The sequence below is a fragment of the Ptychodera flava genome, chromosome 8, assembly GCF_041260155.1.
Source record: "Ptychodera flava strain L36383 chromosome 8, AS_Pfla_20210202, whole genome shotgun sequence".
Lineage (NCBI taxonomy): Eukaryota > Metazoa > Hemichordata > Enteropneusta > Ptychoderidae > Ptychodera > Ptychodera flava.
This window is the reverse complement of record NC_091935.1, coordinates 41,521,611-41,543,506: the sequence shown is the minus strand read 5'-3', so window position 1 is coordinate 41,543,506 and position 21,896 is coordinate 41,521,611. Positions and strand designations below refer to the sequence as shown.

Below are 21,896 nucleotides of genomic sequence, written 5' to 3'. Positions count from 1 at the left end.
GTAAATGAAAAGTATCAAAACAAACAATAACAAACCAGAAAACGAACATGAGAAAAACAGTAAACACAACAACAAAGCGGAGCAAAGTACACGTTTTTATAAAAATGAGATTTGAAGGCAACATTATATCCTTCATACTAATCTCACCTCTTGGCGAAGAGACCAAATCTCTTTTAACATTGATGATACGTCAATATAAGACATGTCGACGGGGAGGAAGTTTAACAACGTCTTTAGCCACAAAATATGGCACCATTTTTCTGGCTCAGTTTGATGAATCAGAAGCAGAATATCTTGAACATTGTTAAATTTCTTATTCTGTCTCTGTCTCTTTTTTGTAACGACCATTCAAATCAGGGCAGATCATATCATAGATCGTCCTTTTCGCCTTTTCAATTTGTTGATCACCGAAATTTTCAAAACAAAGTTTGACGATAATGTCATTGGGCAGCGCTTAATTTGATTTTGTTAATTATGAGTTCATTGATGATTACACCATTCACTGAGATGTTATCATCGAGACTTGCAGAGGTAACAGATTTACTTGTATGAGAAGTCGATGCTTGCTTGTGAACTCCGAATATTTTCTTTTCACAGAGTGAACATAGGTTGAGGTCGCCTTGACATAACTTTACTGACCTGGAAGCAACTCCGCAATCGTTATAAATAGGCACCATGTACGACTCCCTGTTATGCAAGAACATTTGCACAACTGGTTGTCAATAGTCCACCAGTTCTATGCAGCTAGATTCAGTCCGAGAGAAGGCACCGGTAAGCTTACTCCGAAAGTGTTTCAGGAAAAAGCTCCAACATAGACCGAAAGTGACTTTTTGACGGTTTATTTACCTTCAGCAGTACTTCATACAGTCTATAACGATAAACTCCAACGGACTAAAGCTACTACAGGCATATACCCTAACCGAGGACTGGCAACTGCGGTCTTTGCTTTATGTAATGTGGGTTGCGTTAATCTGAAAATGGAATTATGTTTTTTACCAGGCGATACTGTGACCGAGCATTACTGTGCCTGAAGAGGTTGTAGGCATATTGTGCAGTTGGGTACTTGTGTAAATAGGCCTATACAATAATGACAGAAATTTTACATTTTTATCTGCTATATTCATAATCATCAATTTATGAATTTGTTTACAACTTTCCCTTGACTAATACCGCTTTTCACTGACTTGGCAGATGAAGAAGTGATACCGTTTGGCAGGAAAAGGGTTAAAGACAATTCTTGGCAATGTGCAGCGGCTCAAAACGTTCATTATTATTATCATTATTTACAGCCACTGAAAAAGTCTAATATCAGGGCTTCTCTCTACGTTATTTGCTGTTTGGACATAATTCAATACGAACAACAACTTGCAGCCAACGGATTGCTTAAAGCTTACGAGACATTGCACATTAGCCCAAAGGATCTGCGACCGAGCGTGCGTGTTTTTCTGATAGAGCTTGGATTTATTCTGCCCGTATGTAATAGATGGCGGCGACTGGATGACAGGGCGACAAATCTCCAGTTCTTTGTCAGTAAATTTTTGCATTTGGCATCACTGTTGTTACTAAAATAGTCTGAGTTGTGACTGATAACAATCTTTTCATAGCTGTGACTGCCATCCTAGTGAAAGAAGGCATGATGACAACTTAGTTTTATTAAGCTTGCTGGGCGGGATTGTTGTATACAGTGTAAAAACATTAAATGTGAGGATTGTGGCGGGGTTAAAATCGTAAAAAGTCAAAACCAGCCCGTAAAAGGCAGGAATCCCGTCCGAAAACACCACAGCTATGGACCCACAGCTAGAACTGTACATGCTGTTATTAGTTTCTAAAGCATGCAATAATTCTTTAGAATTTTTCAATATCTACATCCGATTAATCCCACTAGTTTCATACTAGACCAGATTTTATGGTCTATAAAATTATGGTCAAGAGTTGTGACGAGGTTGTATATCTGCTGTAACCAGCTATGAAACGTTGTTTATAGGGATTCTTGCGGACTTTAGGAATCCAGTATAGTCGAGGCGGAACCATGTCATCATTCGTCAGCTTGGTGCCAAATTCATTTAATACTGATGAATGATTCTGAAATATTTCCGCTTCAGATAGGGTTGAGAGACAGTAAGTGGTAATACTCTCGCCTGAATTAATTTTCGTTTCATTCATCAAACACTGAATGTAGTATTGCTTGCAGACAAAAATGATATTATTTGCAGCCGTGTTTGCAGGAACAACAGCATACTGTATCTATTATGCATTGCATGTAGGCATTCACGTATGGTGGGGTCATCAAAAGAAGATATGGTGTTGATGACAATGCTTGAAGAACGAAGACGTGAAATGTGTGATCGAACTTTATCTCTGACTGTGCGTAACCAGTCAGAGAGGGACACTTAACGTCGTCTTCTAAACAAGTCCAACTTCTTTGCATAAGCCTCGGTAGCATCCGTAATGATTTAAAAATCATAGTTTCAGTTATGTTTTATGGCTCAAGTGACTTGGGGCCAACTGGAACGGCTGAAGTTTATTGTCTGTGTCAATGTTTAGGTCACCGGCTATATTATATGACCGTAAGGTTTGTAACAAAAGGAAGATGATATGCAATTACAAGCAATGTCATGGAAGTTCTCCAGGTCTACATCCTTCAACACTCTGTTGTAATTAAAAAGTTTCCTTCCTATTGTTCTTGTATATGTGTAAGAAACTGGGGAGCAGTCATTATTTACGGTGGGGGGGGGGGGTCGGAGGAATTTCATCGGAAACTTTGAAATTTCAAGTACCTCCCCCCCCCCCCCCTGCCAACCATGATTTTTTGAGTGACCTCCTCTCTAACCCAGAAATTTTGACTGACCCCCACTTGGAAAAGTTAAATACCAATATTTGTAAAATTTACAAAATACATGTACAGCAATAGTAAAGACCTTACAAATCCTAGTGTACCTTGCAAGATTATCGTCGGTTATCTCATGACGGTTGAAAAAGGTGAAACCAACAAAATGAAATTCAAAGTGACAACAAAATACAGATATAAAGGCTCATGCTATAACTGGATCCAACCATATAGTATTGTTTCATTATGAAGGGCATCATGACAGGGTTTTCACTAGGATATCTGACTGGGCAGAATATGAAAGTATAGGGGGAGAACAAGCCAGAGGCTGAGGGTAAAAGTATCAGAGGGGGCTGTCCCCTATCTTTCACGAAAGTTTAAGAAATTGATGTGTGCAATGGTGCAGTCTGGTGCAATCTGAGAGGTGTTTATAAGTGCAGTCTGGTGCAATCTGAGAGGTGTTTTTAATTTTTTTACCAAATAAAATTGTTAGAACACCTCAAGGGGAGAGCATGAGAGGGGGTTCCCCCTCTTGTATCAAAATTTTACGAAATTGATGTGTTTAATGGTGCAATCTGAGAGGTGTTTCAATGTATTTTGCACTCGGTAAAACTGTTTGAAATGATATTGAACACTGTTGTCATTACATTTTTGCATGATCAGTGTTTGAGTCACAATGACAATACATTTTGTAAAAAAACAGTTCTCAATTTGCCAGAGATTGAAGAATGGAGGAATGGAAAATATGTGACTTTCTTTTGTCATTTCTCCAGCTGCCAGCTTCTTATGACAAGCCTAAATATGGTATGATTAAATGTCAAAATGGTTATTAAACTGAAGTTAATTAAAATATGTTTCTGTGATTACAAAGGATGAATTCACAACAGTTCAGTTTTGTCCTAGATCCTGTAAAAATTTGAGAAATTGATGTGTGCAATGCATCGTCGTAAACCACGCGCCTCTTTATGGCAACAGCTCAGCGCTACCCGTTAAGAGGTAGGTCAGCGGAGCGAAAATTATTGCTCTGGCTCAGAAACTGATGTGTGCAATGGTGCAATCTGAAAGCTATTTCAATTTATTTTGCACATAAATATTAAGTAATCCCCCTTCTTCCTCTCCACATTTTAAGCCACCCCTTGAAGTTTTCAATATTTTGAGTGATGCCCCTCTCACATTCCCCTGACCCCCCTCGGTCGTAAATAATGACAGCTCCCCTAGAGGGGGTTCTTGAAATTTAAAATATGATGGAACTTTATCCGTGACATACTTGTTGTGTAAAGTATTGATTACTCCAGCTATAATTACAATGTAAATTGCAAATATCAAAACAATCATTGACAGAAATAAGCCTGATCAAGAAAACACTAAAACAAAATAATTTTCTTGACAATGTATTTTTAATTAAAATTAATATCTAGTGGTGACAATATCAGATTGGCGAATAAGACTTTAACAATACATTTGTAAACTTGTAATTTCATTTTCTCTACCTTAGGATATTAAATGCACCACAATTTTTGCTCTAAGGACAAGATAAACAGCCAACTGATCAAATCATCCCAATAACCACCAACAATGACTTCAAGTACCAGTAATTATATTTTCAGACAACTACATCAAGATCTGTTAGGCCATAATTATATGCTAAATCAGATTCTTATTCACACAAAAATCTACAAATGGCAAGAGATTGTAAATGTTAAAATTTTTAGACAGGAAGAGTTCATAGTAGTCAAAATTCACTATGATGATATCTACATGGAATCTTTCACATGGAATTACACAATGTGATAGTAAAAAACATTGCTACTCTGAAATATATCCACAAGACTAGGGCAGAGTAGATATAACAGGAAAATTGAAGTATATCAGCCTATCAGAAGATTGACTTGCAAGATATGAAAATCTGTTTTGTTTAATTTCAAAGCCTCTTACAGAGTATTGATTTATTGAAGAGAATGAAAGATGGAAGACACCTATAAATGCTGAGGAATGATAAATATACAACAAAATTGTAAGACTTTACTGCCTCTGACAAGTCATCCAATATTTTAAACTTGGTAGCTTGGAAAAATTCTAGCTCCTCTGGGAAATGAGATTTGAACAAGTCAAGTATCTGACAGACTAATAGACTCAATAAAGCCAGCTATGGATCCCACATAAACCTTTAGATCAAAGTGATCATGTTTAAGGACAACAGTTACTTTTAGTTTACATGGAATTTAAAATAGCTTAAACATCAGCTGATGTTTCCTTACCATGGATCTAAAAATATTCTTAATTCATTCTCATTTCATTTCATTAACCTTATCAGTGGAGATTGACTGAAAATCAAGTTAGGAAAACTTGGCTAGACAGTGTTCAAAACCATTCCTTGCATGACAATGTATCACATTACCATCAAGTAATCACAATTGATTTGTATACACTGAAGACTTTATTTACAGCTTTTGTTTGTTACTCTGTGATACTTTCAAGTCTGATCACCTTGGCATTATAGGTACCCATACCTATTTGAACTCATATCTCAAAGTCTACTGAACCTCTTTAGCTGCTTTCATGAATGTCCATCTATCTCACAACCATTATAAAGTTTAGTCATAAACCCTGCAGCAAAAGGGTTTACGGTTTGGTTCACTTTTTCATACACAATTTTGACCAATGTTGTTCTGAAATTTACAAGAAGTGTCAAATTAACAAAGTGATAGGAAACAACAGGAAGTGGACACTTTCCAACCAAGAATTACTTTAGGGAGCAATTGAAACAGCTGAGAGGGTATAAATTGAATGTGATAACAATGAGACATGATTTGGTATCATATATGCTGGTAAAGAAATTAAACTGGGTTCTCTTGCAAACAAAAAGCAAAAGATAGCTAGCAATTATCTTCTACAATGTATGAATGAAATTTAATGAGAATGGTTTCAGGGTTGTGCTTTCAATGATTATGGGCAGTTTCAGACATCGTCTATTAATAGCAGTCTGATAGTATGAATATTTAAATGTATGGTAGCTGTTTTGGTGTATGGTAGCTGTTTTGGTGTATGGTGGCTGTTTTGGTGTATGGTAGCTGTTTTGTTTGAAAAGAAGAAAACAAGATATGCAAGTCTCAATATAATGCACATGATGACAAACAATTTTTACAGTCTCTTGCCTGGATAAAACTGGTCATGACTTTGACCTTGAATGGTGTTTGTACATGATTATACTTCATAGAAATTGATGCCAAATTGATGTATGATTTTTATGATACTCATAAAAGTATCATTAAAATAGTTCTGCTGCTTCATAGATGACTTTGTGAGTAAAACTGAACATTTTCGTATTCCACTTTGAAACTCTCTTTTGAATAAAGTCATCTGGACTACAACTACAACCCTGCTGTGTAATCATTACTGTAAAAATGAATTGATGATAAGATTGACAGATTTGCATCAATTACCATAGAAATGTGTTAGTTGTCTGAAGGAATAGATGTAAATGTAAACAATGCTTATTATGATAACAGCTGCTGGGTTTTGCAATCCATTGAAATGTGTACAGGTTTAAGAATTATACATACCGGTACATACCTGTATTAGTCATTTGGCAGTCAGCTATTTCTGTTTAAAATTGAAACATCATGAAATGAAAGACAAAAAATACTTGTACAGCAATTCATGCTCTTGTAAAAGGTTACAGTGAATTAAAAAGAAATTCTCTTCAGAAAGTATTCAATTGACTTGCTAAGTTTGGTTAAAATGTCTCCCATGTCAGATTTAGGACTGTTGTATAACCAACAAAGCCATAGCAATCACGGTACAATCATTACAATTCAAAAGTCCTTTTCACTGTAATGATAATGTTGGTGGTCGTTTTGGGAAAGAAACATAAACACTGATTAATAATGAGGTCAAAATTGTGATTGCAACATACTGCACTTTAGATAAGAATTTTTGATTCCTGTATCTAACACTTTGATATTTTTATTGATTACATTTCTAGATGAACATTTTTAGGGTGATCAAGTAACTTCTGTCTCCTTGTTTCTCTCTGAGTTTACGATGAATATACGGAATTGGATAAACTAGAACTAAATTTACAAATCTCCATGCTATCTTTGCATGAAAAGATATAATATACACAATTCTAGTAAAAGAAGTAGAAATTCCTTGTTCCTGAAAATGGTTCATAATTCTTGTTACTGTTCTGCTCATTTTAAAGATGGTCTCTCTATCACGATAGAGGGACTGTGTTTTAAACAAATCTTTCAGAAATTCAAAGATATTCTACTTACATTCTGCACACATTGCTTTTATGACATGCCTTTCATCAACACGACTGTAGTGTTTATTTTCTCTGCTATCTCAACAAATTGTACGTTTAAGTTTCTTTCCATAACTAACTTATACAAAAACACAGTACGTAGTAAGGCTTTGCCACAATTGGGAAGCCATGTCTCTCCTGGTAAACTTCTAACCACCTTACTATTTGGAAAGACGCTACACCAACATTCCATTGTGATATCAAGACTGACTTTTACCTTCATATCCCAATTTTAAGGTCATATTCCTCTAAATTGGCGAAAAAAGAACCAAATTTACCTGAATTTTTATATTTTGACAAGTACTGTTATATTGGCCACTGTTATGAAAGTGTGAGATCATGGCAAGTTACTTGACCGCCTTCAATGGTAAATGAGATCATGGCAAGTTACTTGATCCCCTTCAATGCTAAATGACTTTACAACGAATCAAAACAACTGACCATCTCCACTTAAATTGATTTAGTGGAAATGGTTAATATGGAAAAATTAGTGCCTTTGCAAAGCCCCCTTATTCTGCACATAATATATGAGTTGTTTTGATACACACACTGAGTGTTAAGTGAAGTTACCCACAATTCTCCTCGATTTGTGTACTCAGACATTTGCTATTGGCTTATTCAATTTTATTAATTTCTGAACAATCTGAAGATTAAAATTAAATTTCAATATTAATTTTTAAACGTATGGTCTAAAATTATGAATCATAAAATTTAAGAGTAAACTGAATAAGAAGTCGATGTTTAAAGGTGCCAAAAATGTATGCTTGTCAAGGTAAAGTTATCAGCAACTGAGATGGTCTAATCATACCAGCTGTTAGACATGCAAATTTTCTTTTGTCATGAACATTCAAAGAATCAATACCATTTCTTTTGCCAACACCACAGGCGGCCCAAACACTATTAATAAGCTTATTATTGAGTTTTTCTCAGTTTTCTCTATCAGTTCTTCTCCTTTTCTTCATGCTCTGACTGATCGTAGTAAATAAAAATAAATAACTTTATAGCCTAACTCAGCTTCTTGACTCTTTATTTTACATCCCATTACAAGGACGTTTATCTCTCATATACACATCTTGTAATTAATTAGTCAACATTACTAATTATGCTAATCCGTGGCCTTATCAGGGATTTTATGGGTTAGTCAACATCCCGAAAGATAATCATTTACATCTCTATCTTTGCAATGTTGACCAACCCTTGATAAGTCCACAGATTAGCATAATTAGTTGTGTTGACTAATTAATTACAAGATGTGTATATGAGAGATAAACGTCCTTGTAATGTGGTGTAAAATAAATGAAGGGTCAAGAGGCTATAGGTTAGGCTATATAGTCATTTATTTTATTTACTACGATCAGTCAGAGCAGGACAGTGACAGAGAAAACTGAGAAAAACTCAATAATATGCTTATTAATAGTGTTTGGGCCGCCTGTGCCAACACATGCAATTTATTCCCTTGATTTCCTTGCAAATATTATGTATGGCTGTCAATAGTATCTGTTGAAAACATTAAAAAGTTGCTATCTCCTCAATGTAAAAGGGTGCCAGGTCTGATCTTCTCATTATTCAAAGTGGGAAATAAGAAAGAAATGATCATCAAAGCATTGCTGTCAGCAATTTGAAATGTGGACCAAGCTGTTTTGTGTACTCAAGAGATTTGCTCCAGTGTACGGTAATAGGTGATCTCAGTGTGTACAAATCAAGGAGAATTATGGGTAACATCACTGACTGTGACACATCCTATGCAAAAGTGTCTATGAGAATGTCAAAGTGTAGGATTTTCATTGGCTCTCTCATGTGGCCATACACTGCTCAACTGTGAGCTGTGTAATTTGCATACCAGGTGGTATATTCTGATGTCAAATCCTAGTAACATTACATGAAAGAGTTGATCCTTACAATGGACCATTGACAGAATAAGCTGTTTCTTTGCAGAGATCGCCTTTGGACAGATGTAACAAAATGTAAAAGACTTGTTGAATGGAAACCCCATTTGACCATGTTAACTCTATAATCATAGGTTACTAATAATGGTAGAGGTCAAGCATGTGAGGTCATATGACAAAATGGCATATGACAAAGGAGTTTTGTGTAGGGACTATGCATGAGGAAAAAGTATCATACATGAATTTAGGATGTAAGATAGTTGTACCGTCAGCATATATGATTTCCACATTTTCAGTAGTAGGAGAGTAGATTTTAAAGAACACAAACAATTATTAACCCATGGATGAATTTTTTCAAAATCAAAGATGGTCATTCCTTAGGGATGTTTCTGAAAACCCTTCTCTTCATTGGATAAATGTCACTTGGCAAAAATGTCAAAACACACCAGTCTATGTTTGGAAATTAATATTGAATATTTTGATGGAAGCTCCTTATAGAAGTGCAGTCACACACAAAGTAGGTTTTAGAATTGCTCAAAAATTGATCCATGAAGTCAAACACCACAAGATATTGAGCAAATTATCAAAACAGGGTCCATGGGAAATATTCAATTTACCTTCATAAATGTTAAAACACTAAGAACATTTTTTCTGTAACTGGGCCACCAGGAAATAGCACAATAGACTTGCTAGTTTTTTTGAGAAATACATGTTTTGGCGCTGATACTTATTTAGATACTTCCAAAAGTCTTGGATAAAATACCAATTTCTATCTGATGGAAAAGCTTCTTTATGGTCTGGTTGTTTTCTGTTTTCTCAGCTAAAAATAAGGTTAAAGATCAAAGGTTTGATAAAATTTCTTGGACCTGATTAATAAATGGAAAACTTTATAACTGATATCTTAAACAGCTTTACTGACTTAAGGTGACAAAGGAAAATGAAGGTGTCTCCCTGTTGTTGAGTAAATATCAAGAAGTTCCTGTCACTTCTTGTACAGGAAACCGTAATCCTCATTAACTTCACATCAGTGTTTTTGGATTACCATTGTCCAAATAAGACCCATCTTACTGGAAAATCATCGAGTATCTTGAATGATGTCTTGATGATCTTCTAGGAGGGGTCTTGGATCGTCTTTGTCACCTATTGAGACAGGGCTCAATTCCTACAGCTACACCTGCACCACTACGACCAGTGCTCATCTGTGTTATGATGGTCCAAGTATCCGTTTCTGGATTGTACACTTCAACACTGGCCAAGAAATCAGATCCATCATATCCACCTAAAAAACAAAATCAAAAAATCAAAATGTTATAGCTCTTACATTTATGATCCATCTAAGTCATTTGCTCAACTTTCGAGTCAATTTCCGATTCTAGTCAGATTCATTATTAAATATGACAGTGACTTTGACACTGAAACAATAGACATTGTGTAAAATGACAGAGATAGCATAATTGACTTACCTAATGCATAGAGTTTTCCTCCTAGCACTGCAACACTCAATGCACTTCTTCGTGAGTTCATATTGGCTAAATAAGTCCATTCATTAGTTTCTACATCATAACGTTCAACACTACACAATTGACTGGTTCCATCATATCCACCTACAGCATACACATGGTTGTCCATGCTGACCACACCTACAATATTCAATAAAACATAGATTGATTTAGAAACCTAAACTGTCCATGAAGATCAATTCATGATATCTAAGGCACTATGAATGTCAAATTTTGGTATTTTGATGCACTACGGTACTTGGTTGGCAATTTAATTTAGTTTATATACATGTATATGCTGTGAGCAAAAAAACCAACCAACCCTGCATTTATACAGGCTTCGACTAAAAAGAGTTACTGGAACATATGCATGAATTTATATGTGAAAATTCAACTTCAGTATCATATTAAAAAGGAGCAAATGTTGTTGGTTTTACATCAGAGAACATGCCCCTTCCCTAGTTTTATTATCATTAAAATCAAATAAAGGACATAAACATAATTTTGTCAAACTATAAAGTATTTGAAAACAAACCTGCACCACTACGTGTGGTATTCATAGGTGCTACACATTTCCATTCATCAGTTTCTGGATAGTAACATTCCACGCATTTCAAACGATTTGTACCATCATAACCCCCAACAGCATAAAGCAATCGATTGACAACAGCACAACCGACACCAATACGTCTTGTGTGCATAGAAGCTACCTGAGTCCATTTATCTTGTGGAGGGGAGTACCTGAAACATAACAAACATAAAAAAATAACATATCTATGTTCATCTTTGAGGTAGCCATCTTGTACACTACATGTGAAGATACAGAATTAGTATATATATACTTAGTATATAAGTATACTTTGTGTTATTAATAATACCTGGTACTTAGTATTATTATACTTGAATTATGCTCCTACATGTAGGCTCTACAGATAGGTCTTAGAGGATATATTTGACAATGTTATCTCAAATCTGTGATACAAGCATACTTGTACACCAGCAATATTATTGGAAGACTACCTTACTTGGGACAGCCAACATATTATTTTTAATGACAAGGAAACTCCTTGAATTGACAAACCCCTTTCACGGATATAAGAGCTCCCCTAACTGAACGAGCATGTAATGTATTGTCTTTATTCCATTTGTATTTCTAGCACAGAAAGGACCATCTTGTTAGGGCATATTTTAAAGCTCTTGGTATAAGAAAAATTTTCACTGTCTTAGTTTTTAAAAACTTGAAAAAATTATTTTTCTCCATACAGTTAACACAGGGATGGCAGCCATTTTGAATTTGGTAAATGTTGGGGTATTTGTTTCTCTAGTACAAAAATTTGCATGGTGACCCCTGATTTTTATTCTTGATTTTGAAAGAGAATGGTGGAAAGAGTCCTTGAGGAAAGTTTGAGCAAAAGTTTAAGTCTTTCACTTTTGGAGTGCATACTACCTTGGTAAATACACTTGTAATGGTATATCAAAGAGATGTTGATGATAGAAAGCCAAAGATAGGTTTGCATGCAAATGTATGATATGGTCATTGAAGGTATGACTAACCTTTCAACTGTGTTATGGTGATGACATCCCTGAGAACCTCCAACAGCATATAGTAATCCATCAATCACACCAACACCAACTCTATTCCGAGGAAAATTCATCGGCTGTAAGGATTTCCATGTATTGGTTACAGCATCATAGGAATCAACACTATTGGAATCCATGTTACCATCAGGAGAGTTATTTCGTCCACCAATTGCATAGAATGTACCAAGAACTGTAACAGCACTGAGTCCACTCCTTGGTTCTGGCAAATCTGCAAGCTTTATCCAGGAATTAGATTCTGGATAGTAACATTCCATGATGCTAAGGGAATGTCGTAAGTAACCACCAGCAGAATAAATTACACATCGAGAAGGAGGGTTGCGACTTTTCTCACAGATCTTTTTGTGTAGTGTAAGGTCTCGAAATATCTTGACCAAATAATCCTTACACTTTGGTTCACATTTCACAATGTCACAATCTTGTAGTTGTTTCTTGAGGAAGCATGGTGTGAGTTGACTGCACCTTATTCCACCACCTAACAATTTATCAAAACACGGCCTTCGACTCTTTTCATCATGTCGTATCCATCGTAGACATGCTTCATAAACTTCAGATTCACACATCACATCTAGACAATCCTGACTTGCTAATTTGACAAGTTGATATAAGTTCAAGTTCATAAATTCCTCTGTCTTGGAGACTTCACAGAAATTCTTACAGATGTAACAGATGGCTTTTTTGTGGAGCTCAGTGAGCGAATACTCTTTAGCAAATTCTGATATGCCAATACAATTACTTGGATCTAACTGATATTCAAGAAATTGACAGCACGCATTGACAACATGGGTCATCTGGAACATGACGGCGGTTGTCAACAACTTTAATACATTCCACTCATTTACAAGTATGGTTGATGTATAGGCAAAGTCTATCAGCAAAGCAAAGACACAGGGGTGAGTTTCCTTCAGTTCCACCGTGTTTTTCTGACACTCACTGTAACCACTTGTAAACATTGCCCTGAAATATGGACTGGATGATGCTAACACAACTTTGTGTGCATAAAATTCTTTAGATTCAACTTTAATAGTAACATCACACAAATGTTTATTGTACCTCAATTCATTCATCACCTGAAATGCTTCATCATGATGCTGTTCAATTTTGAAGATAAAAGCACCATCTTGAGTTGATTGGAATTTATACTGACTACCATTATAAGATTGAGGTTGCAGCATACACTCTGCCATCTTCTGCTGTTCTGTTTGTTTCTACACAATCTCTAAACTACGATAACTAATACATGGCCTTGATAATCATGAATTCTGGTGTACTCGACCTAGGAAACAAAGTAGAATATGACAGCTATTCTTGGATGCTTCAAATAGCTCCATCGAATTCCTCTATCTTCACACCTGAAAAGAAAGAAGGCATGAATATGACAAAAATGTAGAAGCCGTCTGCCAAATTATTAACATATTGAAGGAGCCACATCAAAATGTATGAGCACTTACGGTGCATTCATTTGTTATTTGAATTCTGTTGAACAAAAACATGCTGAGTCATACTCTATCAGGAGCAGTGTTTTCTCATGGTTTCTTTCACAAGGGGAAATGTCCCCCTTCGCTTGGAATTTTTTTTCGAGGGAGATTTTGGTTCTGATTGAGGAGGACTGTAATAAATTATGCAAATTTAAGTTAAGCAAATTAAGGTTTCCATGGTACTGAGACTGGATAAAATATCAAATCAAAGAGTGTCTACTATTTCTTGCTCTTATCCATGTAGCAAATGTTTAATGTATTAAAAGGCGTACTCAAATCAGTCCTACTTATTCACACAAGTTCAAACATGTAGTTTTGTAATCTGGAGGCAAACTTTAGATGATAGTCCTTCAGCTTCTGCACATAAAAAGCTACATGTAGCTAAGCAGAGAGTGACTTTAATAAACTATGTGATGTTACATCATAGACAGTAATTGTGGCATGAAATACTACTATCAATATTCAGTGTTTGTCAATATCACAAAGACATTTTAGATGGAGTACATCACACTTCTGTATTTACTTTAGGATGGATTTGGATAAAATAGGTTGGGGATTTGAATAAAATTAGGTGTGGGATCTGCATAAAACAGGTGGAGGATTTTGATAAAATAGGTGGGAGGTTTTGATAAAATAGGTGGGGGATTTGCAAAATCGCACACTCTGGAGAAAACACTGCAGAACTCTTCATATTTTGTCAGCAAATGTAAGTGTAACATTTCCATCCTGTAATATCTACTACAGTACGGTAGACGGGCCCGCTGATTGCTTGGCTTTCTTAGGGGTCACATGGTAGATACTAGCTGGACTAGCTGGCTGTGGCTTTGTGTTCATCCCACCTTCTATGCAAGAGTCTATCACAGTATATTGCTTCAATTTCACAATCACCTCACCATCAACGTTACTGACAGTCTGCTGAACTTAATTCTTTAATTTACTGTTTTGATATTTATATATCAACAGATTTTTGACAAGTCTACTACTACAGCAGAAATTCTATCATGTAAAAGTATTCATGTTATTTGCCATTCTGCAAAGTTCAGTAAACTATTAATCCTGATTGCCGTGATAACATTTTATTTTTTTAATCTTTATTTTATTTTATTTTTTGTAACAACTTCAGTAAGACTTCTGCAACAATTTTACATACTGCAAAGTACTGTATCTTCCTGTTGAGCATGAAATTTTATGAAAGGAAGTAAGGTCCTTAAATATATCGGTATTTCTTCAATTTTATTGAAAAAATATTGTAAATCATTTAAATTGTGTGTAACCAGTCTGTTTGGGATTACTACAGTGGAGCAAATTTTTGTCCATACCAAAGAAGAATAAACATATGACCCGCATGTCTGGAAATGGTGTGGGCGATGACCAGAAACAAATGATATTTTCTGTGGACTAATTCATTGCTTCTTTCATTCACTTTTTAGCTTGCTAGAGAAGTAAACAGCATAGAAATATCAAAGTAAGGATATACTCATCTCATCTAATTGTAATGACACTGAAAATGTCCTGTGCAAGCTAAGGTGAATTCAGAGCTCAACATAGCTGTTTACACCAATGACAGCGTATTCAAGGTCATGTCTTGAAAAAGCCTTATTGTTACAGACTTGTATGACACTTGTATATCTCCATTAATACTCATTAAGTTTTTCGGATTGATACGTAAGACAATTTTGTTCTTTGACAGGAAATATTTAAATTATCACTTCTAAAGTACTACAGATGAAAAACATTTCAGTATAAATTAAGTATTTTATGGACAATTTTCCTCGGAGCCAATTTGAGACAACATTTACTGAACTGTACTCTCTTTGATTGAAGGAAATCTAATGCATGTAATTTTACGGAGATGACTCTTGGAAATTTAAGGCACTCTGCTTTATTTAAATAGACACCAAGTACATCCTTTGATCATTGTACCGTTACTTTGAACATTAGATTTAATCTGATCAGTCATGCTGCTTGAAATCATCTCAAAATAACTCCAAGGGAAATCCAAAATTTGATTTTAATAAAACAAGGATCTGTTTTCTCACATCTTCTACTCTCTAAATAATACAACAACTTCTAAACACATCTCCTTCTTGTATTTTTGTCCAATTGTTCCCCTGATTTCAAACTTCGAAGACTTCATGGCATACAATGCAAACCCATAATTTTACACCTGATTCACCATAAGGATGCACACACAGCTAAGTTGACAATACAAATCCTATCCCTAGACGCAAATTTACTGCAACTCCCTTTAACCCTTTGGAAGTTAAGTAAGTTATAAAATTGAACATTAATTACATTACCTTGGATTGCCTTTCTTACGTGTAATTAATTTTAAAAATAGTTATTGCACTTTGAGCTTTCCTGATGTCAGTCAGTTGTTTGTTAATGTGCCTCTGTACCGTTTGATTGTCATAAAGACTGATCCTTTATATGGAGTCAGTTTAACCTTTGTGTTACATCTGAACAGAAAAACTGATGAGTCACTCTGTTAAAATATGGCCTGTTTACGTAAATACCTTTCATTTTATCTTTTATTGTGCTCTTGACTGTTCTCAAAGTGCAATTACAAATTATAGCAGGAATTCTTTAGGGACATTAAAATATAAGAACAAGCAATCAAAAATATGGCCATGTACATGTATTTTGTGCTATTCTAGTAGCTGGTGGTGTTTGTGCTAATCTATAAGGCTGGAAGCATTTGTGCTAATCTAATAGCTCAGAGTGTAGTGTATGCTATTGTAGTAGCAGTGTATTATAGTTGGTACTATTCTCGTTGCTGGCAGTGTTGGTATTGTTCTCAATGCTGGCAGTACTGGCGCTATTATAGCAGGCTGGCAGTGTTGGCGCTATTTTAGTAACGGCGGTATTGGCGCTATTTTAGCAGGCTGGCAGTGTTGGCGCTATTCTAATAGCTGGTAGTATTGGCACTATTTTAGCAGGCTGGCAGTGTTGGCGCTATTCTAGTAACTGGTGGTATTGGTGCTATTTTAGCAGGCTGGTAGTGTTGGTGCTATTCTAGTAACTGGTGGTATTGGTGCTATTTTAGCAGGCTGGTAGTGTTGGTGCTATTCTAGTAACTGGTGGTATTGGCGCTATTTTAGCAGGCTGGCAGTGTTGGCGCTATTTTAATAGCTGGCAGTATTGGTGTTATTCTAACAGCTGACAGTATTTATGCTATTATTTCTACTTGTTGGCAGTATTGGTGCTATTATAATAACTGACAATATTGGTGCTATTGTAATAGCTGGCAGTATTCAGGCTGTTCTAGCAGGTGACAGTGTCGGTGCTATGCTACCAGCTGGCAAAATGCCATTCTAATAGCTGACAATACATTCTCGTAGCTGGCAGTGTTGGTGCTATTGCAATGACTGGCAGTGTTGGTGCTATTCTAGCAGTTGGCAGTATTGATGCTGCTCTAGTATTTGGCAGCATTTATTCTATTCTAATTGTAGCTGGGAGTATCGGTGCGTATCTAGTAGCTGGTAGTGTTAATGCTATTCTGGCATCTTGTAGTATTGGTGGTCGTAGTAGCCACCTCATTTGTTTACACAATGTGGACCTCTACTTCACTTTCATAACCTACTGGTCTGTTTTTGGAAACATCTAGGGTGTGCAATAGTATCCTGCAATGGAAATAAATGCTGGGTTGCCAAGAATGCCTAACTTGTGTCTTGAACATCTAGCTTTAGCAAAGAGGTAGTCATAGCCAGCTAGCCTGGTTTCACTACTTATATCTTATGTGCCTCCTTCAAATTGACATTTAGGGCACCTTTATGGGAGGCTAAGGCCATAAGTTGTGTAGCAAACAAAGGGCTGTGTATCTCTCGCTACAGCTTCATGCCATGGTGAGGATGACAGACTTATGCAACTGTTTTGGTGACAAGCAAAGTTTTACCTATTTCTTATCTACCAGAGTTTGCAGTATTGTTCTCTTGTGATAAGAACAAAACTTTGGTATTCTTAACTCTAAATACCAGTTAATATTGTTTACCCTTCAAGCAAAATCTAAGCAACTGTGTACCTAGCAGACTGATATTTAAGGGGCAGGGCGCTAGGACTGCGCAGAGCCACATTGTACATGTATATTATTGCCTGAATACATGGGTTTATGTGCCTGTGAGCAGGTGACAATTTGCCGACGCCAGGAGGGCAAATTGTCTCCTGCTGAGAGGGCATATACACCCTTGTATAGGCAATAATATTTTTATTACATGCCTCTACACAGTTAACATTATATGACATTTAGTTACATGCAGGGCATTCTCAAACAATTTTACCATTATCGACCAGTATCAAACAGATTTTAACAAAAGTCAAAATAGCAGTGTGCATGGATATTTTACATCTAGCATTAAAAGCGTCTACCTTAACGTCCAAGGGCTTCATCTGACTTGTAACTATGGAAACCAGTCCATACATCATTCACATGGGCCCCTAACTCCCTCGGTGTTCCTATTCAAATAAATGCACTGATTTGCACTCAGTCACATACAGACTGATACAGGTCTTTTATCTACATCAGTTTTTTTTTTGCACTGATGTGTTTTACAAATACTAACCCTATTTCATTTGCATTCAAAAACCTATAGATGTATGCCATAAATGTAATAACAAATTATAAGATGTTACTGATGTACATAAATTCTTTCATCTGATTAATTTGACAAACATCACATTGATCTATATAAGTTTAAACATACATGTCAAATCCATTCCTGAAGTGGTATGTTCATTCTAATCACATAGCACTGGCCATCTTGTTCATGACTTACATTCCAAAGATATCATATTTAGAACTTGCCTTTACCATTAAAATTATTTTCAGGAAAATCAAATTCAGGTTTATTGTGCCATTTTCATATTCTCTAATATCTACATGTATTTATTAAAAGTAATTCATGTCTTGAAAATGAAAGACTTAAATTTTCGCTCAAACTTTCCTCAAGCAAACTATCAAGAATTGTCTTTAAAAATCAAGAAGTAAAATTGAGTCAGGGTGTAAACTTTGGTACTTTTACTAAAGAAACAAATTACTCAATATTTAATGATTTTTAAAATTCAAGACAGCCACCATCCCTTTCTTTATCTCTGTGGGCAAGATAAAATTCCCAATTTTCACACAACTGAGCCAGTGAAAACTTTATTTACTCAATAAGTTTCAAAATAGCGCCCACAATTGGTAGGCCAAATGAATATTGTAAATGTTTGCAAGTCAGAATATCTGTCCCCAAGGTTCATTCTGCCTTAATTACATATTCCAGTATGAATACCAGTACAAGCTTGTAAATTAGCTCACATGTAACTCTATGGGCAGCTGTGAATATGCAGTGGTGCTATGGCATATCAATCGTCGATCGTACTTAGGAGCATTTATCAGTACTTTTGAGTTATCAGCAATTGCAGAAAGGTAGCAGGTGGTGTAAAGGGAAGCTAAGGAAAATTTCTAAGAAGAAAACTGCTCAAAATTACAAAAGTATAGGTTGGCAATGGAAGGCAGCTAAACAAATCAGTCTATTGATAGTAATGTAATATCAATTATTGTTCAGACTTTTGAGTAAGGTCTTTTTGACATTGTGTAAGATCAACATTGTCCCAGGTATCTGTTCTGACAGTCACTTCTTGATTTTGCTCTGTTCTCACATTTTTGATTGATAAGTGCTTCTATGCTTCCACCAGAGGCCAGAGTTACAATATTGAGATCCAGATGTCATGTTTCTTTGGTCATGGTAATCCTTTATTTTTCCCATCATGTTTGATGTAGCCATCCTGATATTTCTTTTGTTTGTGTTGCACATGTGAAGTGTTAAGTTTCTGGAAATATGGATATCAGTGATTGGTTGCTCCATGTAATTTCAAAGTTTTTGATTTAAACATGTATCAAATCTTTGCTTCTTCATTCTTCTGCATGGACAAAATTTATTGTGTGGCTTAGATTCATGCTGATGTCATCATTCATATCTTTGTAGAAAGGGTAGGTGTTGTGTTTTGTTGGATCTACTCCTTTGGTGATAATTCAGATGCACTTGTCTTTCTTTATTGCTATATTGTTGTAATTTTTTTGGTAAAGGATTCTTCTGAAGACTTAATCTCAAGAAGTGCATATTGTTGTTGTATGTTTAGAAGGTATTGTTTGGATGGCAGGAATGCAGTGATAGATTTTGGATTATGTCCATTCACTTTTGGCATGGTCCTGATGTTGAATGTTCTTTTCCGATAGTCCTTGACCTTAAGTTTTGAGGTCATATCTTTGAATTAATTAGAGAATATTGTTGAACATGAATTGGAAGGTTGAGAGTTTATTATTACATTTTTAGACCTGTAAATGTACTTCCCATTCTGTTCCAGTGTAAGGATGCATATTTGCATGAAAAGTTTCACAAAGATTTGTTTTGGGGCAGAAATTTGGTACGTTTATCACTTTGGGAAAAATAATGTAAGCTTTGTATTATGACCTTAGAGATCCAAATTTGATTTTGAAGATCTCTGTTGAAAATGAAAGACCTACTGGTATTCCAGAATAAAGTGACACACACTGACTACTGCAATGATCTGAAGACACTTACAAAGTTTTGGAAAAGAAAGCCAGTAACAACAAAAAACTTGTGCATGATCACACACAGGAATATGTGTACTTCCCTACTTTTTTATGACATGGTTATGTTTGTATGAATGTAAGTTGGTATGATATCGAAGCATTATGACATATGTTAACATACAGACTGATAGTCAAGAAATTATCAGCATGTATAACAATGACATATCCCTTTTCCTGCCAGGTTTATCTACACCAGTACATTTAAACATGTCCTATATAATTACCCGATTTATATATTTTGAAGCCCTAAAAGCACAAGTTAACATTATTTTCGCCTATTAGTCTTACTGAAACTACATGATAGTGTTTCTGTGGTGATTTAAATTTTGTGTTTGTCACGGCAGAGGGTGCACGTTCATAGTGCAACAGAGATCATCTGGACACCTTGATTTTCATGCTGGTTTTGAATGACTTTCCCTGAACAGGTTTACATTATTAAAGAAAGGCAGTCGCTGAGTACACTGTACGGTTTGGCAATTGAGCTGGAGAAGACGTATAACAGTGTACATGCACTTCGAGAAACCATGCTCCACGCTATAGGGAATGCAGGATGAGTCGACAATTTTATACACGCAGACTGAAGAACGCACTACTCACTCAAAATCGCGGATCCTTGATGTGATAAACATCTCGCCCAGACAGCGATGCTGTCGCTGACGACAAGCATAGCTTTCAATATAACACTTAAGTATCTTTATTGTCTATATGGCTGTGAAAATTCCAAAGCACATAAAATGCACAGTTCAGCGGTCGTGACATGTCACCGGGTAAGCCGGGGCACTGTTGGATTCCCCTGGAGAACCCAACGTGATGAATCGCGCCCTGTCATGTATGTACAGTATGAACCAACAGTTTCATTGAAAACGATAAAAAGCGGACGATTGCGACAGATATTCGATATGAAGCACGGAATCAGGTAAAAACACCATACTGACGTGTTAAACTGATCATATATGATGGCATCGATACACAAACAACAGACCGATAGCATGATTGCACAGACTAACTACGAGTGAGTGTACACTACGTTTACGTTTTGTGATACCCTCAATGTCGCTTTAAAGGGGCAATCAAAAAAGAAAGCCGGTGATCTTAACTTACCATTTGTCGTTATTTGAATGAGCTTGTTATAACGTCCTAACCGACCATAATACCAACAATCGAGCTCACCGAATCAGCTGTACAGACTCAGTCGAAATTGCGAACCTCCCGTTCCGCCATTATTACTGTAGGGAGGTCAACGGTCACCAAAGACTGAAATATGAATAGGTTATTCCATTTAAATACGAAGAGGTGGTGTCTTTTAATGTTGGTAAAGCTATTGGCTAGTTATAGACATTTGAACATGTTCTCCTGTACATTAGATTGAGTTGTGAATAAAAATCTACAAAGACGTATACATTGCACGAGCAAGTCTTCATTTGTTGTTCTCAGAAAATTGGCAAATTCTTCCACCCCCATTTAAAATGGTCAATACCACAGACAAAATGACTAAGCAAACCTGATACATCATGACTAAGCGAATATTCTAGAAATGACCAGTCATTGTAGCATCCGTGGTAAACAATGGAACTCCCGGTTTAACGTGTACCCGGCCCCATCCTTCAAAATAAACGAGCTGACGGTCATCCTATCATTCTGTTGTCAACGACGAAGAGCGTCGAAGGTTATCCGCTCAACTGGATATGACATGCGCACAATGATCT

At 36.0% G+C, this 21,896-nt stretch overlaps 1 protein-coding gene across 1 annotated transcript; it reads right to left on the bottom strand.

Moving 5' to 3' along the window:
- Positions 1 to 4,205: 4,205 nt before the first annotated feature.
- Positions 4,206 to 21,444, bottom strand: LOC139139374 (kelch-like ECH-associated protein 1). The gene is made up of 5 exons (XM_070708275.1): positions 21,292 to 21,444; positions 12,073 to 13,469; positions 11,054 to 11,259; positions 10,483 to 10,659; positions 4,206 to 10,298 (listed from the first exon to the last, which is right to left on the bottom strand). The coding sequence occupies exons 2-5, from the start codon at positions 13,302 to 13,304 to the stop codon at positions 10,156 to 10,158; spliced, it is 1,758 nt and encodes a 585-aa protein (XP_070564376.1). The 5' UTR covers positions 13,305 to 13,469; positions 21,292 to 21,444; the 3' UTR covers positions 4,206 to 10,155.
- Positions 21,445 to 21,896: the final 452 nt, after the last annotated feature.

Coding starts and splice junctions, on each gene's coding strand:
- LOC139139374 (XM_070708275.1), bottom strand. CDS start 13,304: ATGGCAGAGTGTATGCTGCAACCTCAATCTTATAATGGTAGTCAGTAT. Junction 10,660..11,053: donor TACCACACGTAGTGGTGCAG/GTTTGTTTTCAA, acceptor TGAATATTGTAG/GTGTGGTCAGCATGGACAAC. Junction 10,299..10,482: donor AGGAAAACTCTATGCATTAG/GTAAGTCAATTA, acceptor TTTGTTTTTTAG/GTGGATATGATGGATCTGAT.